Source organism: Suillus discolor (assembly GCF_016758755.1).
Source record: "Suillus discolor strain FC423 chromosome Unknown F5147scaffold_29, whole genome shotgun sequence".
NCBI classification, from domain to species: domain Eukaryota; kingdom Fungi; phylum Basidiomycota; class Agaricomycetes; order Boletales; family Suillaceae; genus Suillus; species Suillus discolor.
In genome coordinates, this window is record NW_024541276.1 from 442,713 (window position 1) to 459,812 (window position 17,100).

Below are 17,100 nucleotides of genomic sequence, written 5' to 3' on the forward strand. Positions count from 1 at the left end.
TTGGGTATTGTGAGGGAGCGAAGAGATTTCTTTTAGTATTCCAAGTCTTGTCGTGGTACTCAAGTACTCATGCGGTGAATGTGCAAAACAGCAGTTGCCAACTTGTTTTCTAGTCAACTTCACTCAAGGTGGCTCTGAGCCGTTATGAAAGCCCAGCGTATCGGCAATCGTGACGAGTATGTTCTGGTAGTAAACTTAAATAGAACACAGTAGTATACCGCATGTACTGTCTACATCGGGCCTTGCCCCAAGCAGACACAAAACAGGATTTTTTTTAAAAAGTTCTGCTACATATGTTGATATACATCGCTTCCCTTGAGCCAAACGAAGATGAATCCGTCAGTTATTCTCCATGGTCGAGAAACCAACATCTATGCTCGCCCTCATGCGATCGCCATAACGAATTGTCAAGAAAATGATCCTGAAGAAAATTTGATGCGGTATTGTGTTAGTATCACCAGTCAAAAGTCAAAAGTCCCCCACCCTTGTCCAATGACCGCAAATACAGCCGCGATGATGTTCGTCCACGAAACACCTATATGCTCGATCGATGGAATGATAAGAGCAGTAGTAGCAGATAGAATGAGCAACCGGCTCGCCCTGACAGGTAAATGAACGTGTTCAGGTTAGATAGTCACGATATCATGGAGACTAACATGCAAGCAGCTGTGGCCTCTGCGCTTCGAGAATGTACGACGTCCACATTATAAGAGCTAATAGGATTCAACACTGAGTCGACCTATAAAATCGGTGAATTGCTTTATGCACGGGTGAGGGATCTAGCTGGTAGAACTTACCCCTACTCCATTCGCATAAAGGCATAATATATTCAGCGTAAGGCCGACCGGGCCACCAATATACGTTGTGATCAGCCCCGATGCCCCGATAGACAATGGGACAATGAACAACCCTCCGATCCATGCTGCTCTCAAACGGTCTTCAGGACACCACATTCCTTTGCGCTTCTCCCGCCATCTTCTGACTACGGTGTCGGATAGGCGGCCAGCAATCAGAGTTCCGGCTGTTAAAGATCGTGTTGGTACACTGCGAGTACAATACTCGGCACCTACTGAAGCTTCCCAGTCCGTTTGGGAGGAAAAACGCCCCGATGATGGCCTCGTTCGTAATTCCATACCGGATGCCCTACACCGCGATCAGGATGCGAGATGGAAGACGATTGTCGGCTTACAATAGTATGCGCCACCGGTACGACAAGAACTGTATTGTTTCATGTGAGAATGCACTGCACGGTCAGTAACGAGTAACGACACACTATAGACAGTGTTGACCATTAGAGCTGACGCAAGCATCTACATCTCACACAAAATTGAGAGTTTGTACTAGCGCATGGTAAATGCACTCACAACTGCGAATAGGTTCGGACTGCGAAGTAACCAAAGACTGCTCAGAGGATTAATCCATGTGATGTGTATTGATCTCCTGGACGGCAGTTTATCGATGCCCAATGTGCCGGGATGGCTTGTCTCAGGAAATGAAAGGTATATGAAAAGCATCTCGAGTAATCCCCATGCACCAACGGAATAATGCAAATTGCGCCAGGACCAATGACGTGTCGCCGTACCTGTTTGAATGTGTCGCTAGAGTCAGTAGCCACAAATATCCGGAGTGCATTTACCTCCAAGAAATGGGGCAACAGCATATCCGATAAGTGTAATCTGAGATAGCAGTGTCAGTACCAAACCGAAAAAAACATTCAATCACCATGATCCCTCACACTAAAGAACACCCCCATAGCAGTCCCCCTCTCCTCCAATTTATAAATGTGACCAATCACGCCAGTCCCCAACGACAATGCGCCAGCGCATCCAAACGTCTGCACAAATCGCCAGAATAACAGACTCTGTAACGAAGCCGACAGGGCGACACCACAGCTCCCAACACATAGAAACGGCATCCCCCACAGGTATATTGCTCGGGATCCATCTGTAGGACTGTGGTTAGAATTCAAAGGCTACCACAAGTACAATACACGCCATGGATGCACGCACAGAAAGACGAATAAGTAGACCAAACCAACGCTCCGATAGCATCAGCCAAGATCGATATGCTAAAAGCCAAGCTAAAAAATAGCTCGATCACTACACATCGGATGAGAATACAACACAGACCTGACGACAGCATCCGTTAAGTCGAGATCTTTAGCTATCTGATGGATTGAAGGCACGAACGTCACTTGGACGAACACTGACAGATGTTCATCAGTATCACGCTTCTGGGTCAACAGTATACTTTAGCGCCCAGTACTCACTAGCCAACAAACCCACGAAAGACACGTGAAACAGAATCCACCTCTTTTGATGTGGCGCGAATCTGTTGTAAATAGCTTCATGGGCGGCGGGCACCAGCAAAGGACTTTCTTCTGAAGCCATCGTGCACAATCGTGAGCTGACTCCGTGAGAAGGATGAGTTGCCTACCTGCCCACAAGATACATCACGAGTCAAGACCATAACCGATATAAAGCCGGTATATGTACATAAGTACCTCTTTCAAATTACTCATGTACACGTATTCGAACGAGTACTCATCAGGAGTTTCTCCGGTTTTGGTTTCGTGGGAATTCACTTACATAAGTAGGTCGGTCCAGCACGTAGGTCTATGCGTTTCGAATGCGATTGGCTGCGATACGCTAGAAAACAAGTAAACAGACTCAGTTTTCAACGGTGCGTGGTGTTTACAAAGGGACTGCTAGAAGCTAATGATAGAAGAAATGTTTTTGTTGGGTATTTGGGCGAAAGCCCGCAGGGCTTTTCCGGTCCAAAACACGTGTCCGTACCTGTGGCGCAAGGTGAGCTGTGTTCCCGAATTTTAGGAGTTCAGCGACGCATGCAGTGAAGCTTGATGCCCTTGTGTTCTAGGAGATGGACTCACTCCAGTTTATCGCCTGATGGGGGGCATGGTATGGCGTGTGAATGGCTCGAGTGCTGGAGAGGCTTGGATATAAGGTGCGAGTACTGTCGCATGTTCTCGCAAATAACTCGCGAAGGTGTCACTGGACCACCTCCCCATAGCTTTTACGACGTCGAAAGGCACTCCGCGCAGCAGATACTCCAGGGTCCCCCCGATGCGGAGGCCATGTCCTTTTAGATCTGGTTGCTTTGCTGCTTCCGCAGCTGCTGCTGTCCTTTTGAGGAGTTGTCTCTTTGACAATGGACACATTCCTTTCGCGTGTTTCCATGCAAACAGGTGCGTTTGTTCAGCATTGGTTGCTGGGTTCACGCGAAAATGATTCTCTAGTGCCTCTTTGGGGTTCGTTGGTCCTTCTTGCGTGGCCCAATACGCATCTTCTCCTTCAACTGGGGAGCATTTTGTTCTAGGGAGGTGTATTTTGGTGACAGGAAGTCTGTTGCGGTCGGTGGTTTCTGACACGTTAGCTCTGGTGACGTGTTTTCCAGGATCAAAATCTTTGATGGCGCTGACTGTGAACTCTCCAAGCCTCGCTATGGAGTAAAACGTCGTGGTCAGACACGCGAATACCGCTGCGTCTAAGGGCGTGGTGAGGTCCAGTTGGTTGCGGATAGCGGCCAGGGAATCTGGTGTGTATGGGTGTCGTTTGGCCTTTTTGGACTCTGCTGGTGCTGATGGAGCGGCACCATCTAGGACCGCTTTGAGTTCTCTAGGCGGGATCAACCAGTCTCTTCTGTGCAAGAGATGCCACGCTCTGAGGCCCGCTGCATCATTGTTTAGCGCGGAGCCTGAGTACGACCTGGCGCAGCTGCATAAGAAATTGAGTAGCAGGGTGCGATCGATAGGACAGCGCTTGTCCTCCTCGATGCAATTTGTGTCACAGAACACATGAAATACAAGTAAGCCTGCTCTGTACGTTTCTTTTGTTGATTGAGCCCACGCTGACCCCATGACGTCCAGGATGCGTTCTAGCTGCCGATCTGACATTTCCTGGTTTGTCGGATCATTTGTTGCGTTTGTTGTTTGTCTTGCGCTGATTCCCGCTGGTACCCATAACCTTAATCTGTCTCTTGCTAGGCAGTGTGGATGCAGTGCGGATAGCTGTGGGGTTAAGTTTGATTTATAGCGTAGAGGGATAGAGGGAGCGCTAATGTGCAAGGTACCTTCAAGCTCGGCTGGAAGCTTGACTGGGGGAAGAAGAAGGCTTCGCGGTCCGTAGATTCCTCTGGAGGGTTTGTCTGCTGGGTTAGAGGCACTGACGACGTAGGCAGTGACAACCTCGAAAGGGCCGGGTAGAGAGTGAGTGAATTCGCTGATTCTCCTGAAGACTCCATTAACTTCGTGATTCCTGTGCCTCCATCTCCACCATCCCTCGACGACGCCCGTGTTGTCTCCCTGGATGAGGACGCGGCTGCTAATGTTAGGGATAGTGGCGACAGTGTATACGAGTAGTTCGAAAGCCACAGCTTCCGCCCATCCAATGTCACGTTTGCCATTGTGCGTCTTCCACCCAGGTATCAGTCTCCACGCTCTCCAGTGTTCACCGACTACTAGACCTATTCCTATGCCTGAACTTGCGTCCGAGAACGCTAGCGGGTTCTCTAGCTTTGTTGTGGGGAGGATGGGACACGTGACGCCTCCGGATTGGATCAAAAGGGACCACCAGTCGAGGTCGTCTGCTACTCTGTCTCCTGCTCGATGTGGGAGAAACGGCTTCTTGCTGCAGTGTGAGAGCATTGCTTCGAGGCTCGTTAAATACGCTCTGCCTCGAGGTACTGCTTCACATGCGTGTAATAACTTTCCATAAAGTTCCTGGACATCTTGCAGCGTGTGTGCTCGCCGCTTGCGCCATATGTGTATTGCCGCAAGATATTTGTCGATTTTTGTCGCGTTTAAAGCTACTGATCTGTTCTCAATGTTCCATACAAAACCTAAATGTACCGTAGTTGTTTGAAAAGGCTGGTCTTTCAAAGGTTCCCAGATGATACCTAGTTCCTCTGACAAGGTGTCTATGTCTTGCAGATTGCAATTGAAACGTTTGTCGTGGTCAGATCTAGTGGATCGTTTTGAAAAATCTTGCAGCGGTTTCGAGCAATCTTCACTCAGTTCCTCGAGTTTTCCAGTCTCTGTGCACATGCGGCCGAACCAAAGACGACTTCCCGTTTGGTGCATACCTTCCTGTGCAAAGGATTGGTTCCAATTCTTTCTGAAATTGTTGTACTGGTCTAAGAATTCGAGCTTGATCCTGAAAAAGATATAGTCGTCGACCCATTTGTCTAAAGGGCCGATTCCGTTGTATCGGAAAATCTCGGCTCCTGCATCCGCTATGTGGCCGTAAGCCCCTGCAGATGGAGCTGCCCCAAACGCTATGCAAGTGTCTACACAGAAAAGAGAGTCTGAGATTCGTACGACACCTGCGGGCCATTGCGATGGATGGAGTGGTACTGTTCGGTAAGCTTCTGCGACATCTCTTGTCGCTGCTTCGGAGCCAGGAGGAAGGTTCGCGATGATTTGGTAAATGATGGAGAATTTTCCCCATGTGGTCGGGAAATCATTTGTCTCGATGGTGGAATTCACTGACAGATTTGGGAAAGAAGTGTTGGGTGAATGCGGATATGAAAAATTCTGGATGATTCTGAATTTTCCTGGTTTGCCCGGTTTTGGGATGATTGACAGCGGTGACAATTGGTAAGGCCCTATAAGACTTTCCAAGATTGAGGCTGGGAAAGGCCCTATGTACCTGCCTTTGCGCAACTCTTTTTGAATGATGGCATCAAACTCAATCGAGTATTCAGAAATTGAATCTCTATTTGGAGGTGCTTGTACAGTTCTGATAGAAGGAAAATCTATTTTGAAACCTAAAAGAAGTCCTTCTGGTATCTTAGCGAAGCAGTCAAGTAAACTGGCTCTTCGAAGTTCTCGTTTCCAAGCATCAACTTTGTACGGTGTCAATGGTCTCAGCTTTCTGAGCTCTAGGGCATCTTTGAGCGCCGTGGGTGGCTGCTCCGCATCCTGAACATACGTGACGTGCGTCGTGTTTGGGGGTGGTGCAACCTTCTTCGCGTTGCCAGCCTGTACAGATTTGTTTTCCGTCTTTGGTCCAAAGACCTTTGCGGATGCGCTCGGCAAATGTCTCATATTGGTTGTCCCACGTGCGAGAGGCGGCGCATTCCACGGTACGATGAGGGTTCCTTCCCAAGCATACTGTGCAACAAGGTAATGTACCTGCAGCAGCAAGAGGACGAGGCTGTCGTACCTTCTTGTTGCTATATGAGGTTTCTTCCGCAGGGGGGTACGGGCACTTCTGTGATGTCGCGACCTGCTGCGATGGCATCCGTGAGAGGTGCTGGTTGCTGGCTACAAAAGTAGCTGCTGCTTGTTCTGTAGGAGGAGTTCCAACGTTACAGATAGCAAGTTACCGATCGTGTGATACGAGGTATGTACGTGGCGATCACGTAGTTGATGTGAGAAGTTCCCGGTGAGGGACGACACATGATGGTCGTGGATTTTCATGATGAAATCCCGGTGGGTGGTGCCAGAGTGAGCGCGATGCAACACAGAGGTCAGTGGTACCAGCGTGAGCACGATGCAACACAGAGGTCGGTGGTACCAGAGTGAGCGCGATGCAACACAGAGGTCGGTGGTTACCATGTCGGCGCGCGATTGGCCGACAGTGGGTGAGAGTTTTTTTTTTAAATATAAAACATTTCGCAAAATTGTTATGGAAAAGGGACGAAGAAGTCGAGAAGTTGATTGAGTATTTGAACCTTTGAGTGAAATCAAATGAAAAGGTACTGACGGATTGCTAACGCTGTATCTTTATCTCTCTTCTCGTTGAAAAGCTCTTCTCGAGCTTCGAGGATGAGATCTTGATTGAGCTCTTCTAGACTCCAGCTCTGGGCCATACCGATAGTCATGTGCCAGCGACAACGTTGTTGCGATTGGTAGAGTAGCAGCGCTCTTTGTTTGAGCGTATCTGGGGCATGACGCCAGCGGTGCGATTGGAGTGCGCACCAGAATTGAATATGCATGTCGACTCGATCGTCGGGCCAGTCATGTAGTTTCATTGAAGCGATCATGCGCGGTGCTGCCTTGTTGAAATTCTCCCACGAGAGATTTTCGTCTTTGACAATGGGGGCAGATTTTGGATCCTTGACCGCAGCAGCAGGGACCCATGAGTGTAGCCCATCTGCGGCTGGTAGCATCACTAAGGCCTCCGGTTCTGCTAAGAGGTTCGAAACTTTGGCGTCTTCTAGACCCTTGTTGGTGAAGTAGTGCAACTCGCAATAATCTCCCGCTTTCATTTTCCTTAGAGCGTACTGTGCGGGGATGATTGTTGGGTCAGAAGGTACCTTCCCTCGTACTAGAGGTGCATATTTGTTTTTGTTTTTCTTTCTATCTTCTAGGCGGGCGGCCTCTTGTTCGTCTTTGATTAGTTGCCTGCGTTCTTCCTGCTCCTCCTCTTCTCTCTGTTCAGCCTCGTGCCGGTGCCGTTGTTCGAGAGCCCAACGTTCTTTGTCAGCGTTGTTGGTCAGGGTCCAAAGGGCTGAGAGTGAGCGAGCTGCTTGGTCTGCGTTGAAACCTTCGTCAATGAGCTTCTGACGCGCATTTTCGTGCTCTTGAGTCGTGAAGTCTGGCCTTATGGCTTCGTTAGGGTTCTGTGCGGGCATTATTACTGAGGAAATAAATGCAAAAGACGTATAAACGAGTAGCTAAAACTCGGAATAAGGCAAGGCTGCGAGGTGGGCAGGAGCAAGAGTCGCTGCGCCACCTCGCTAACTTCCGCTTAGACTAAAATCTTTGCCGGCCTCGTTCCTCGGCCGGCTTAGATAACCAACTGCGTTAGACTCGGGACGTGAGTAACCCTATACCTGAGCAATGAGTCCACCTCACTGGTCTCGAGAGTTCTCTGCGTGCTATCTGAGGGACTGAGGTGCGCTTATGTCTAGGTGTTAAACGGTGAGTGGTTGTACTTCAACCAGCAGTTTATAAATCAGATCTTCACGATCATGATTCGTGCTAACTCTGCAGACGCCCACAACATCCAACGAGCACACAGCAACTACTAGAGCACAGATCAGGGTATCAACCCGACTCGAGTCACAACAGAGGAATCGAGCGCATATCACCTCAGCTCTCGAATTCACTTACCAGTGATTGATCTGGAGCATCGTAGGATTTCAGCTCATTATTACCTATCATTGCAGATGTAATTGAGCATCCAGTTGTTGCCAACTTGGTGAACTTCTCCCCCGGCATTCAGCATAGGGGCATCAGCTTCGCCCAAGGTGGCTCTGAGAGACCAGCCTATCGGCAATGGTGACGAGTATATTCTTCTACATATATTGATACATTGCTTTCCTCCAGATAAATGAAGATAAATTCGTCAGTTATTCTCCACTGTCGAGAAACCAACATCTACGCTCGCCCTCATGCGATCGCCATAACGAATTGTGAAGGAAACGATGCTACGACAGAACATTTGAAGCGGTGCAATGTCAGCATCACCAGTCCTGCAGTCAAGAAGATTCTTACCATTGTCCAATGATCGCAAGGACAGCCGCGATGATGTCCGTCCACGCAACACCCATGCGCTCAATCGATGGAATAATAAGAGCAGTGGCAGCAGACGTAATGAGCGACCGACTCGCCCTGAGAGGTAAATGAACGTGTTCAGGTTTGATAGTCACACGATATCATGGAGACTAACATGCACGCAGCTGTGGCCTCTGCGCTTCGAGAATGCATTACGTCCACGTTATAAGCGGTAATGGGATTCAACACTAAGTCGACCTATAAAATCAATGAGTTGCTTTACGCACGGAATGAGGGTGCTAGGTGGCAGGACTTACACCCAATCCATTCGCATAGAGGCATAATATATTCAGCGTGAGGCCGATCGGGCCCCCAATATACGTCGTAATCAGCCCTGACGCCCCGATAGACAATGGGACGATGAGCCCCCCGATCCACGCTGCTCTCAAGCGGTCTTCGGGACACCACGCTCCTCTGCGCTTCTCCCGCCATCTTTTTACTACAGTGTCTGACAAGCGGCCGGCGATCAAAGCTCCGACTGTTAAAGATTGTGTTGGTGCATTGCGAGTACAATGCTCTACACATACCGAAGCTTCCCAGTCCGTTTGGGAGGAAAAACGCGCCGATGATGGCCTCGTTCGTGATTCCATACCGGACGCCCTACACTGCGATCAGGATGCGAGATGGAAGACAATTGCCAGCTTACAATAGTATACGCTAGCGGTACGAGGAGAACTACATTTTTTGTGAGATTGCACTGTACGATTGGTAACAAGTAACAACCCACCATAGTTAGTGTTGGTTATTAAAGTCGACACAAGCATCTACATCTCACACAACATTAATAATCTGTACTAGCGCATGGTATATGCACTCACAACCGCAGATACATTCGGACTGCGAAGCAGCCAAAGACTACTGAGAGGATTGATCCATGGGATATGGATCGATCCCCTGGAGGACAGTTTATCGATGCCCAATGTGCCGGGATGGCTCGTCTCAGGAAATGAAAGGTATATGAAAAGCATCTCGAGTGATCCCCATGCAGCAATGGAATAATGCAAATTGCGCCATGACCAATACTGTGTCGCCGCACCTGTTCAAATGTGTTGCTAGAGTCAGCAGCCATAAACATGCAGAATGCATTTACCTCCAAGAAACGGGGCAACAGAGTCTCCGATAAGTGTGATCTGTGATAGCAGTGTCAGTACCGAACCGAAAAAAACATTCAATCACCATGATCCCTCACACTAAAGAATGTCCCGATAGCAGTCCCCCTCTCCTCCAATTTATAAATGTGACCAATTACGCCAAAACCCAACGACAACGCCCCAGCGCATCCAAACATCTGCACGAATCTCCAGAATAGCAGACTCTGCAACGAAGCCGACAGCGCAACTCCACAACTCCCAACGCATAGAAACGGCATTCCCCACAGGTATATTGTTCGGGAACCGTCTGGAGGACTATGGTTAGAACTGAAAAGCTACCAAGAGTACAAGACACGCTGTGGATGCACGCACAAAAAGACGAATAAGCAGACCAAATCAACGCCCCAATGGCATTAGCAAAGATCGATATGCTAAAAGCCAAGCTGGGAAATAGCTCGATCACTGCACGTCGGATGAGCACACAACACACACCTGACGACAGCATCCGTTAAGTCGAGGTCTTTAGCTATCCGAGGCATCGAAGGCACGAACGTCACTTGCACGAACACTGACCAATGTTCATCAGTATCACGCCTCTGGGTCAACAGACGCTTAAACTCGCAGTACTCACTAGCCAACAAACCCACAAAGGACACATGAAACAGAATCCACTTCTTTTGATGTGGCGCGAATCTGTCATAAATAGCTTCATGGGCGGCGGGCACCAGCAAAGGACTTTCTTCTGAAGCCATCGTGAATCATGAGCTAACTCCCTGAGAAGGATGAGTTGCCTACCTGCCGGCAAGATACATCACGAGTGACCTGTCAAGACTGTAACCGATATAGATGTAAGTTGCAAGTTACTAATCAATTACTAAGAGTCAATGCACGTGTTCAAGCACGTACTCTTACCATAAATTTTATCATCAGCGACCTCGGTCCTCAGGCCTCGATATGCAAAAAGAGAGAGATAAATGGGGAGGGGGAAGCAAAAGTTATCTAGCTCTCCAACTTCAACTCCAACTCCAACTCCTTCGCACCCTGCCTCTCCTTCTTAGACTTCTCTTCGACCTTCAATCTCACCTCCCATTCCTGACCAGTCGTAGTCGTCCTTGAACCACCAGCATGAAGAATTTCTCAGAGAGAATGGTTTTATTTCTGTGGTAATCCCCTTAGATAAGTAGGTCGGTCGTAAAATCGCCAGCAGTTTGACATAACGTTGACTATGTAGGACTGCGTGGGTAACCCTATCCTAAGGCCTGAGCAATGTGTCCACATCACCAGTCTCGAGATTTCTCTGCGTGCTCTCTGAGAGACCTGGGTGCGCTTAAGTCTAGGTGTTAATCGGTGAGTGGTTGTACTTCAACAGCAGTTTATAAATCAGGTCTTCACGATCATGATTCGTGAGTCACTTCTCAGCCAACATCTTCGCACTCGCGTGAAAGTTCGTCCTCAAGACCATCGGCATCTCGTCCCTGACCTCTAGCAGCAACAAGACTTGTGTACTATGCGTCTTCCCGAGCTATTTGGACCATTATTCCATATACCAAACACCGTCGAGTTGCCTTGGTGTTGAGAGAGGACGGACTGCATGCGTGAGTCGATTGTAAATTCATTGTCAATTCAACTTGCAAGTGCAGGGTGTTCGCGTCCAAATTCAGATTTGTATGTCTCTATTACAATACATTGCGAATTACATGACTTGTCATGGTGGACGATAGGTTATCAACTTATGGTTCGATTTACCGTGACTTATCCGAAAGTCTCAGCGGTGTTTATTCTAGTATTACCAGCATAGGTGAACATAAACTCGTGTCATGCTCAATGCATTTACCAATGCTGATCTCGTTCTGCAGATTTATGTCAGCGGTAGGTCTGACCATCCAGAACAGAACGTGCTATTCGAAGAGTAGTTTGGATTGAACTCGACAATACACCCCTGCTTGTCTTTTAGTACGGCGAGCGTGCTCGAGCGGCTCCTGCAGGACATCGCCATGTACCTTTTTATCTTTGTCTGACGATCGTATTCGCACGCAGGTCTCTTCGCTGTGACAAACTGCGCCTGCAGATCTAGCATTGAAATTTTGTGACTGGCTTGAAAAGCTGAGAGCTCCTCGCTTCGCAGCTTGCAGACTGCATCTGACCTGCATTTCGCTGTATCACAGATGGGGATCTGCACAGCTCATGCTCGTTCTTTGTGTTCATGTGTGCTAACTAGTAACATATATACTTTTATCGTTCTTTTGGTATCTAACAGATTTCTTATCTGTATATGGTACCCCGCGGGTGCGGGTGCGGGTGTGGCCTCCCGTACCCGGTATACCCATGCAGTTCCCTAATCATAAAAGTCAGACGCAGGCCCTGATCTGGCCCAGGAGTTTCCGATCATGTACGGAATCAAGGCAAACGGTTTTGCGAGGGAGCGGGTCTATAGATCATCCAGAAAAAGAGTGAAATGCGAGGATCTGTTGAGTATTTGGGCATCAGCCCATAAGGCTGTTGCCGCCAGAAACACGGGTTCGAACCTATGCGTCAACTATTTGGCGGGCCCAATCGAATGCATCAGCTATGATAGTGACAGTAGGGAGCCACCAATGACAAACGGTTCAATTAGCTGGTTCCACATGAACGACGCTAACGATAACCTTGCTTAATTCCATTTTTATAGGTGATAGGCGGACTGTGTGATAATGAGTTCTAAGACTCGGAGGACGAGGATTCTATTAAGATGATTGGATAAACGGTTTGACTGGTTCCACATGAGCGTTTGAACCCTGACAATGCCGCGGTATTACATCTACTGCTTCAATTGCCTCATCACCGTGAGACCTCAGCGTAAAGTTGATTCAAGTTTGATCAGCACCTTCAAAGTCCCATAATCGGAAGAGGTGCTGCAGCATGAAGGCTCTGATTCCCATTATGGAAAAGATTATCGTGCCATTATTAATGACGTGCGCGCCCAGGCCAACTTTGGCCTAATACGATATTGTAAGACTGGAAACTCTTTCCCGACAAGCCCAACGCCAACGCCAACGGTCCTAGTCATTCCCGAGGACATTCCCCACAACAAACACATACACGTGAGTCCTTGAGTACTGGATCTGTTCGAGCAAGTGTCAACTGCCCACGCACTGCAGTGGAAATGCGCAGCCTCTTCTAAATACTCGGATACGATGTACTGGCAAGCTTCAATCGGATCTTCGACCAGCATGCTGACACTCACCAGATGCGCTGCCCCGTCACACAGCTATTTAGCTATAGACTGATAGTGCTTCAGTGGCTAGCCCATCTGAGACGCGCACGCCAGTAGACATCCGCTCCCATTGTTGAAACTCCGCGGCGATGACGCTTGAACGTTGAACAATATACCCTCGTAAACATATACTCATCTTATCCCGTTCAATCTACACGTTATATTTGTCTGACTCGGATCTCAGCAGTTCTTCCGCATTCACGTTCCTTTAACTAAACGAAACGCTAGCCAGTCACGGTGGTACCAAAGATCATATGTATAGAAATACCACTGAAACGCCAAGGTGCCAACATGGCAGACATTAAACACATGTAACTCGTTCTCTGGTGTCCTCCCGCTAAATGTGTGGTATATATAAAGGCAAGGTTTGCAAGCATTCTCTTAGACTCTTACATTCGTATGACTTCCCCAGCAACTCAGCGTTTCAACATGAGCTTGTTTCAATTGCAAAGGTAAGATTGTTCTATGTAGACTCGAGATACAACATGCGCTTATCACAGTTGCACATTCAAGGCCCAAGTCGTCACTAACAGCCCCCCAATTGACGTCGCCTTCACGGTTAGGGCCTGCCCCTGACCAAGATTCAATGCGATCAAGCTTACAATTACGTCTCGAGCACCTTGACCGAGTCTACTATGATAGGGTAGACTGTGTTTACAAAGAAGTGCAGGAATCACGCGCCCTCATGACAGAACTTGTCACTTGCCAATCAAACATCACCATGGAGGATGAGAGTACATTGGATAACAGCGTTGACTTCCAGGCAATGATTTATGACTCTGACCCTCAGACCATCATGCCTCTTGCCCTAGATGAGCTGAATGCTATTTCACCGTCGCTGACCTCGCCAGACCTCTCCGTCTTGGCAGAGTCGCAAGCATTCCAAGGACAACCCTCGAACCTAGAGTACGGGTTTACTAGTACTCTGCCGGAGAGTCTTCCCATCAGTAGACTTTCCCAAGGCAAGTTGCAAGATGCACATCCTTTCCTCTAAATGCTTACCGTGTACGACCAGACCTGTTGCTCACTGGCAGCTATAGACTCGATGTACCCGACTTCTCGCCTCAGTACGACACGTACTTTGATGGAAAGATGATGTCCGAGTCCGAGTCTTCAGCAAGTCGCGACCAACAATCAAGTCATCCCATTCAAGTTGCGAAGGCTGACCAAGTTAAAGTAAAGTGCACTTGGCCCGGATGCTCAAAGGCTCTCAGGAAGGACAGTCTCGCCCGTCATATCAACGAGACGCACCGGCGGAAGGTCAAGGCCGTCTGCGTCTATTGTGGAAAGAGGTTCGCGCGCCCATATATGCTAAAGAATCATATCTATCGGGCCGAACGGAGAATGTCCTAGATACTGACATATTACGCACTCTAGAATTACAAGTATTGTAGCAGAACAGCCAAGCTAGCCAAGACCAATTGCGAATGTGTGAATGGCTATGTGAGTTTTCTGGAACCACAATGGTTCATGCATATCAATAGCATGATCTCAAGATTCGAGAGTTTCTCTCCGAGGTGCTTTGCCGGCTATTCTGATCCAAGGCACGCGTTAACGTCGGGTCCGCGTTTCTCACTAGGTGTCACCCAAGTACACATATCTAGTGTCTAACGGACGGCCCGGGCGGCTGACGTATTTTTAAACGACTGCCCTTTCGATGCCAAGTGTAGATGTCGCACGTCATCTCGGTTATCATACCGTCTACATACTAGAGGTACAGGCTGCGGTCGCATCAAATAGCAATCTTTCCTCCCAGCAATTTTCGTCGACGAACCTCAGACCTCGCACCGGCTACGCTCTTTGAGCTCAATGTCATTTCACTATCGTTGACTCCGCTCAACCTGTCCCTCTTGCCAAAGCCAGCTTTCGGACCCGGAAGGATATGAATCTTTAGAACCTATCAGAGCTACTAGCACCCTGCTGGCAGAGTGCAGATCCTCCCGTACGGTGAACCTTCGAAAGGTAAGTTCACGATATTCGCAGCCTTTCCTTCAAACACTTACCAATTGCTCTGCGGCGCCTTTAAGGTGTTGTATCCTTGGCGGCAGACCAGCTGCCTCTGGACACATGAACCACATCCTGGGTTCCATACCGGTGAGGTGATGTCGGCATGATCATCTTCCTCAAGTTGGTGGGAGGCACTGCCGCCATCGGTGCCAGAAGTTGTATGGGCAGCTATAGCAGCCTTCACCACCTTCAGTGCAGGCTATGGAAAGTCAGAAAGAGAATATAAATGCAATCACGAACTTACTGGGATTGCGACATAAGGCGCCCCCATCTTTGGCGCAGGACCCACATTCATCTGCATCTCGTTCATCATCTCATCCAGCTCATCGACCTCCATGTATCTTGGCCCTGTTTTCGGTGCGGGGTTCGGTGTTGCTGTTCGCTCATCCTCACTTGCTGCCGCCAATTGCGCAACAGACTCACGGCGTTGCCAAGAACCTTTCACAGCGGGGGGAAGCCTGATTGGTGGAGATCGCTAATACTAGTTAGACCACCAGTATGAGGGAGTAAACTAGAACTTACCTTGACCAGTGCCGCTTGCTCAGGAACCGGTGAATTTTCCAACTGGCTTTCATCATCGCTGATGATTGCCTTGGATTTTGCTCGCTGGCGCTTGGTCTTCGGCGCGCTGCTGCGACTTCTGGTGCTCATGGCGCGTGGCCGTGCACGCTTGCCACGCTCCAGTTGGCGACCGCGGTCATCGGCAGACTCATTTTCAGAGTCGGCTTTTTCCTTACCTTTGCCCTTCCCTAAAAGAATGGCAGGTTCCTTTGGAAGAGTGGTGTTAGTCCTGGAAGCTGGCCGAGGTTGAGTCAGATGTACAATAACTCGCTCGACGGTTCCATTCTTCGAACACTCTTCGCCTGGAGGAATTTAGTCAAAATCTGACAAATGAAATGTCTGAGACTGACCGATTTCATCTCTAAGATCGCCATCGTCTACATCTTCCGGTCCAACCATATTGGTTAACACTACCACGCGACTGGCCTCCCCAAACCTTAAACGATCTTCACGACCCTTCGCGTCCTCGTTGTCATTGATGATCCGACCCATCTTTGAACCCATAGCTGGTTTGACTTTGACTTGGCCCTGCGCTTGATTTTGACCCTTCTTGCCTTTGCCTTGGGCAGCGACTTGCTCGACTGTGAGAGCGTTTACAATACCGCTCCCATCGGCACCCAGACCTTGACCTTCCTTGTGCCCCCACTTAGCCATCATACGAGCTGCAAAACCCTGTGGATCAGGGCTAACATAATTGTCAGACACATTCGACAGTAAATGTACTCGGGCATACCGTGTTTGAGCATCTTCTTGCGGTAGTGCGCCAGGTAGACTTGATCCTGGCCCCGGCCCACCTGCAGCCGCAGCAAGCGCACTACTATCAGTGTTAATGGCGTCAGCCAAAGTCTTGAGCATTAAACTTACCGCTGACACGTTGATATCGACTATCGTCGACAAGTACGATCGTCGAGCGTCGAAGTCGAAGAAGACCAGCTCCTCAAATGATGATGCTGCATATAACATCAATACAAATCAGCGCACAAAACAAATTAAAGGCAATTGTCACAACTGCGCCAAGTACGGCCATATGCAGTGTGACTGCCGAGGAGCAGGAGGGGGAGCATCAGGTGGCAAAGGGAAGCCAGACATGAAAGGCAAAAGGCCTGAGACTGCAGCCACAGCAAAGGACAAAAAGGATGACAACGAACCTGAAGAAGTCTGGTTAGCGCAAATCTCATCAGCAATGAGCTCGATGTACAACCATCCCTACCTCAGCATGAAGCCTGCGCTGAGGGACAGACCATGTCTGACTCTTCAGCTAGACCTCTCTCAATTTTAGGGCAGCCACGGCAGTGATAAATTGCACCTAGCCTGGAGGGTCAAAAAGACAACATAAGAGCTGGCTGCGCCTGCTGTGTAAAGGCGTTCGTTCAGCACAACTTCCTACAAGTCTACATCGTACCTGATTCTTTTCAATCACAGTACTGCGTTCAATTAACGTGCATATTTTGTGTCGTTTGCCATGACGTATCAGGCTCCATTGAGTAGACCTTTAAGGTAACAGTCAAGCCCAAAGGGTTAAGGTACAAACATCCATTGACATTTAACGGCATCGAATGGAGGCATTGCGCGTGAAACTTCCAAGCGTTGAAAGGTGGAGACTTAATTTACAGGCAGCACTGCTGATGAATAACACACGGTTCGTGTATAATGATAATGGAGGTGCG

At 48.8% G+C, this 17,100-nt stretch overlaps 6 protein-coding genes across 6 annotated transcripts; 1 reads left to right on the forward strand and 5 right to left on the reverse strand.

The window, feature by feature from the left end:
* Positions 1–339: 339 nt before the first annotated feature.
* F5147DRAFT_577333 (major facilitator superfamily domain-containing protein) lies at positions 340–2,390 on the reverse strand (the record flags this gene model as incomplete). The annotated part of the gene is made up of 13 exons (XM_041431390.1): positions 340–421; positions 484–600; positions 657–739; positions 798–1,021; positions 1,071–1,143; positions 1,190–1,218; positions 1,274–1,310; positions 1,365–1,582; positions 1,637–1,676; positions 1,736–1,944; positions 2,010–2,080; positions 2,130–2,205; positions 2,270–2,390. 13 exons carry the CDS (start codon positions 2,388–2,390, stop codon positions 340–342), a joined length of 1,380 nt encoding a protein of 459 aa, XP_041292649.1.
* A 962-nt stretch (positions 2,391–3,352) lies between these two features.
* F5147DRAFT_546910 (uncharacterized protein) lies at positions 3,353–3,898 on the reverse strand (the record flags this gene model as incomplete). The annotated part of the gene is made up of 1 exon (XM_041430336.1): positions 3,353–3,898. A coding segment is annotated over one exon (546 nt), but the record flags the coding sequence as incomplete, so codon positions are not given.
* Positions 3,899–5,730: 1,832 nt separating this feature from the next.
* On the reverse strand, positions 5,731–7,669 carry F5147DRAFT_696492 (uncharacterized protein). The gene is made up of 2 exons (XM_041437437.1): positions 6,726–7,669; positions 5,731–6,307 (listed from the first exon to the last, which is right to left on the reverse strand). Exons 1-2 carry the CDS (start codon positions 7,594–7,596, stop codon positions 5,859–5,861), a joined length of 1,320 nt encoding a protein of 439 aa, XP_041292651.1. The 5' UTR covers positions 7,597–7,669; the 3' UTR covers positions 5,731–5,858.
* Positions 7,670–8,312: 643 nt separating this feature from the next.
* On the reverse strand, positions 8,313–10,364 carry F5147DRAFT_577105 (major facilitator superfamily domain-containing protein; the record flags this gene model as incomplete). The annotated part of the gene is made up of 13 exons (XM_041431380.1): positions 8,313–8,394; positions 8,462–8,578; positions 8,637–8,719; positions 8,779–8,999; positions 9,049–9,121; positions 9,168–9,196; positions 9,249–9,285; positions 9,340–9,557; positions 9,612–9,651; positions 9,711–9,919; positions 9,985–10,055; positions 10,105–10,180; positions 10,244–10,364. The coding sequence occupies 13 exons, from the start codon at positions 10,362–10,364 to the stop codon at positions 8,313–8,315; spliced, it is 1,377 nt and encodes a 458-aa protein (XP_041292652.1).
* A 2,699-nt stretch (positions 10,365–13,063) lies between these two features.
* F5147DRAFT_181567 (uncharacterized protein) lies at positions 13,064–14,286 on the forward strand. Its single transcript, XM_041428440.1, has 4 exons — positions 13,064–13,230; positions 13,278–13,317; positions 13,379–13,827; positions 13,881–14,286. The coding sequence occupies exons 2-4, from the start codon at positions 13,295–13,297 to the stop codon at positions 14,216–14,218; spliced, it is 810 nt and encodes a 269-aa protein (XP_041292653.1). The 5' UTR covers positions 13,064–13,230; positions 13,278–13,294; the 3' UTR covers positions 14,219–14,286.
* A 311-nt stretch (positions 14,287–14,597) lies between these two features.
* On the reverse strand, positions 14,598–16,460 carry F5147DRAFT_761173 (uncharacterized protein; the record flags this gene model as incomplete). The annotated part of the gene is made up of 8 exons (XM_041440514.1): positions 14,598–14,728; positions 14,763–14,818; positions 14,869–15,071; positions 15,117–15,347; positions 15,395–15,735; positions 15,784–16,118; positions 16,335–16,383; positions 16,415–16,460. 8 exons carry the CDS (start codon positions 16,458–16,460, stop codon positions 14,598–14,600), a joined length of 1,392 nt encoding a protein of 463 aa, XP_041292654.1.
* Positions 16,461–17,100: the final 640 nt, after the last annotated feature.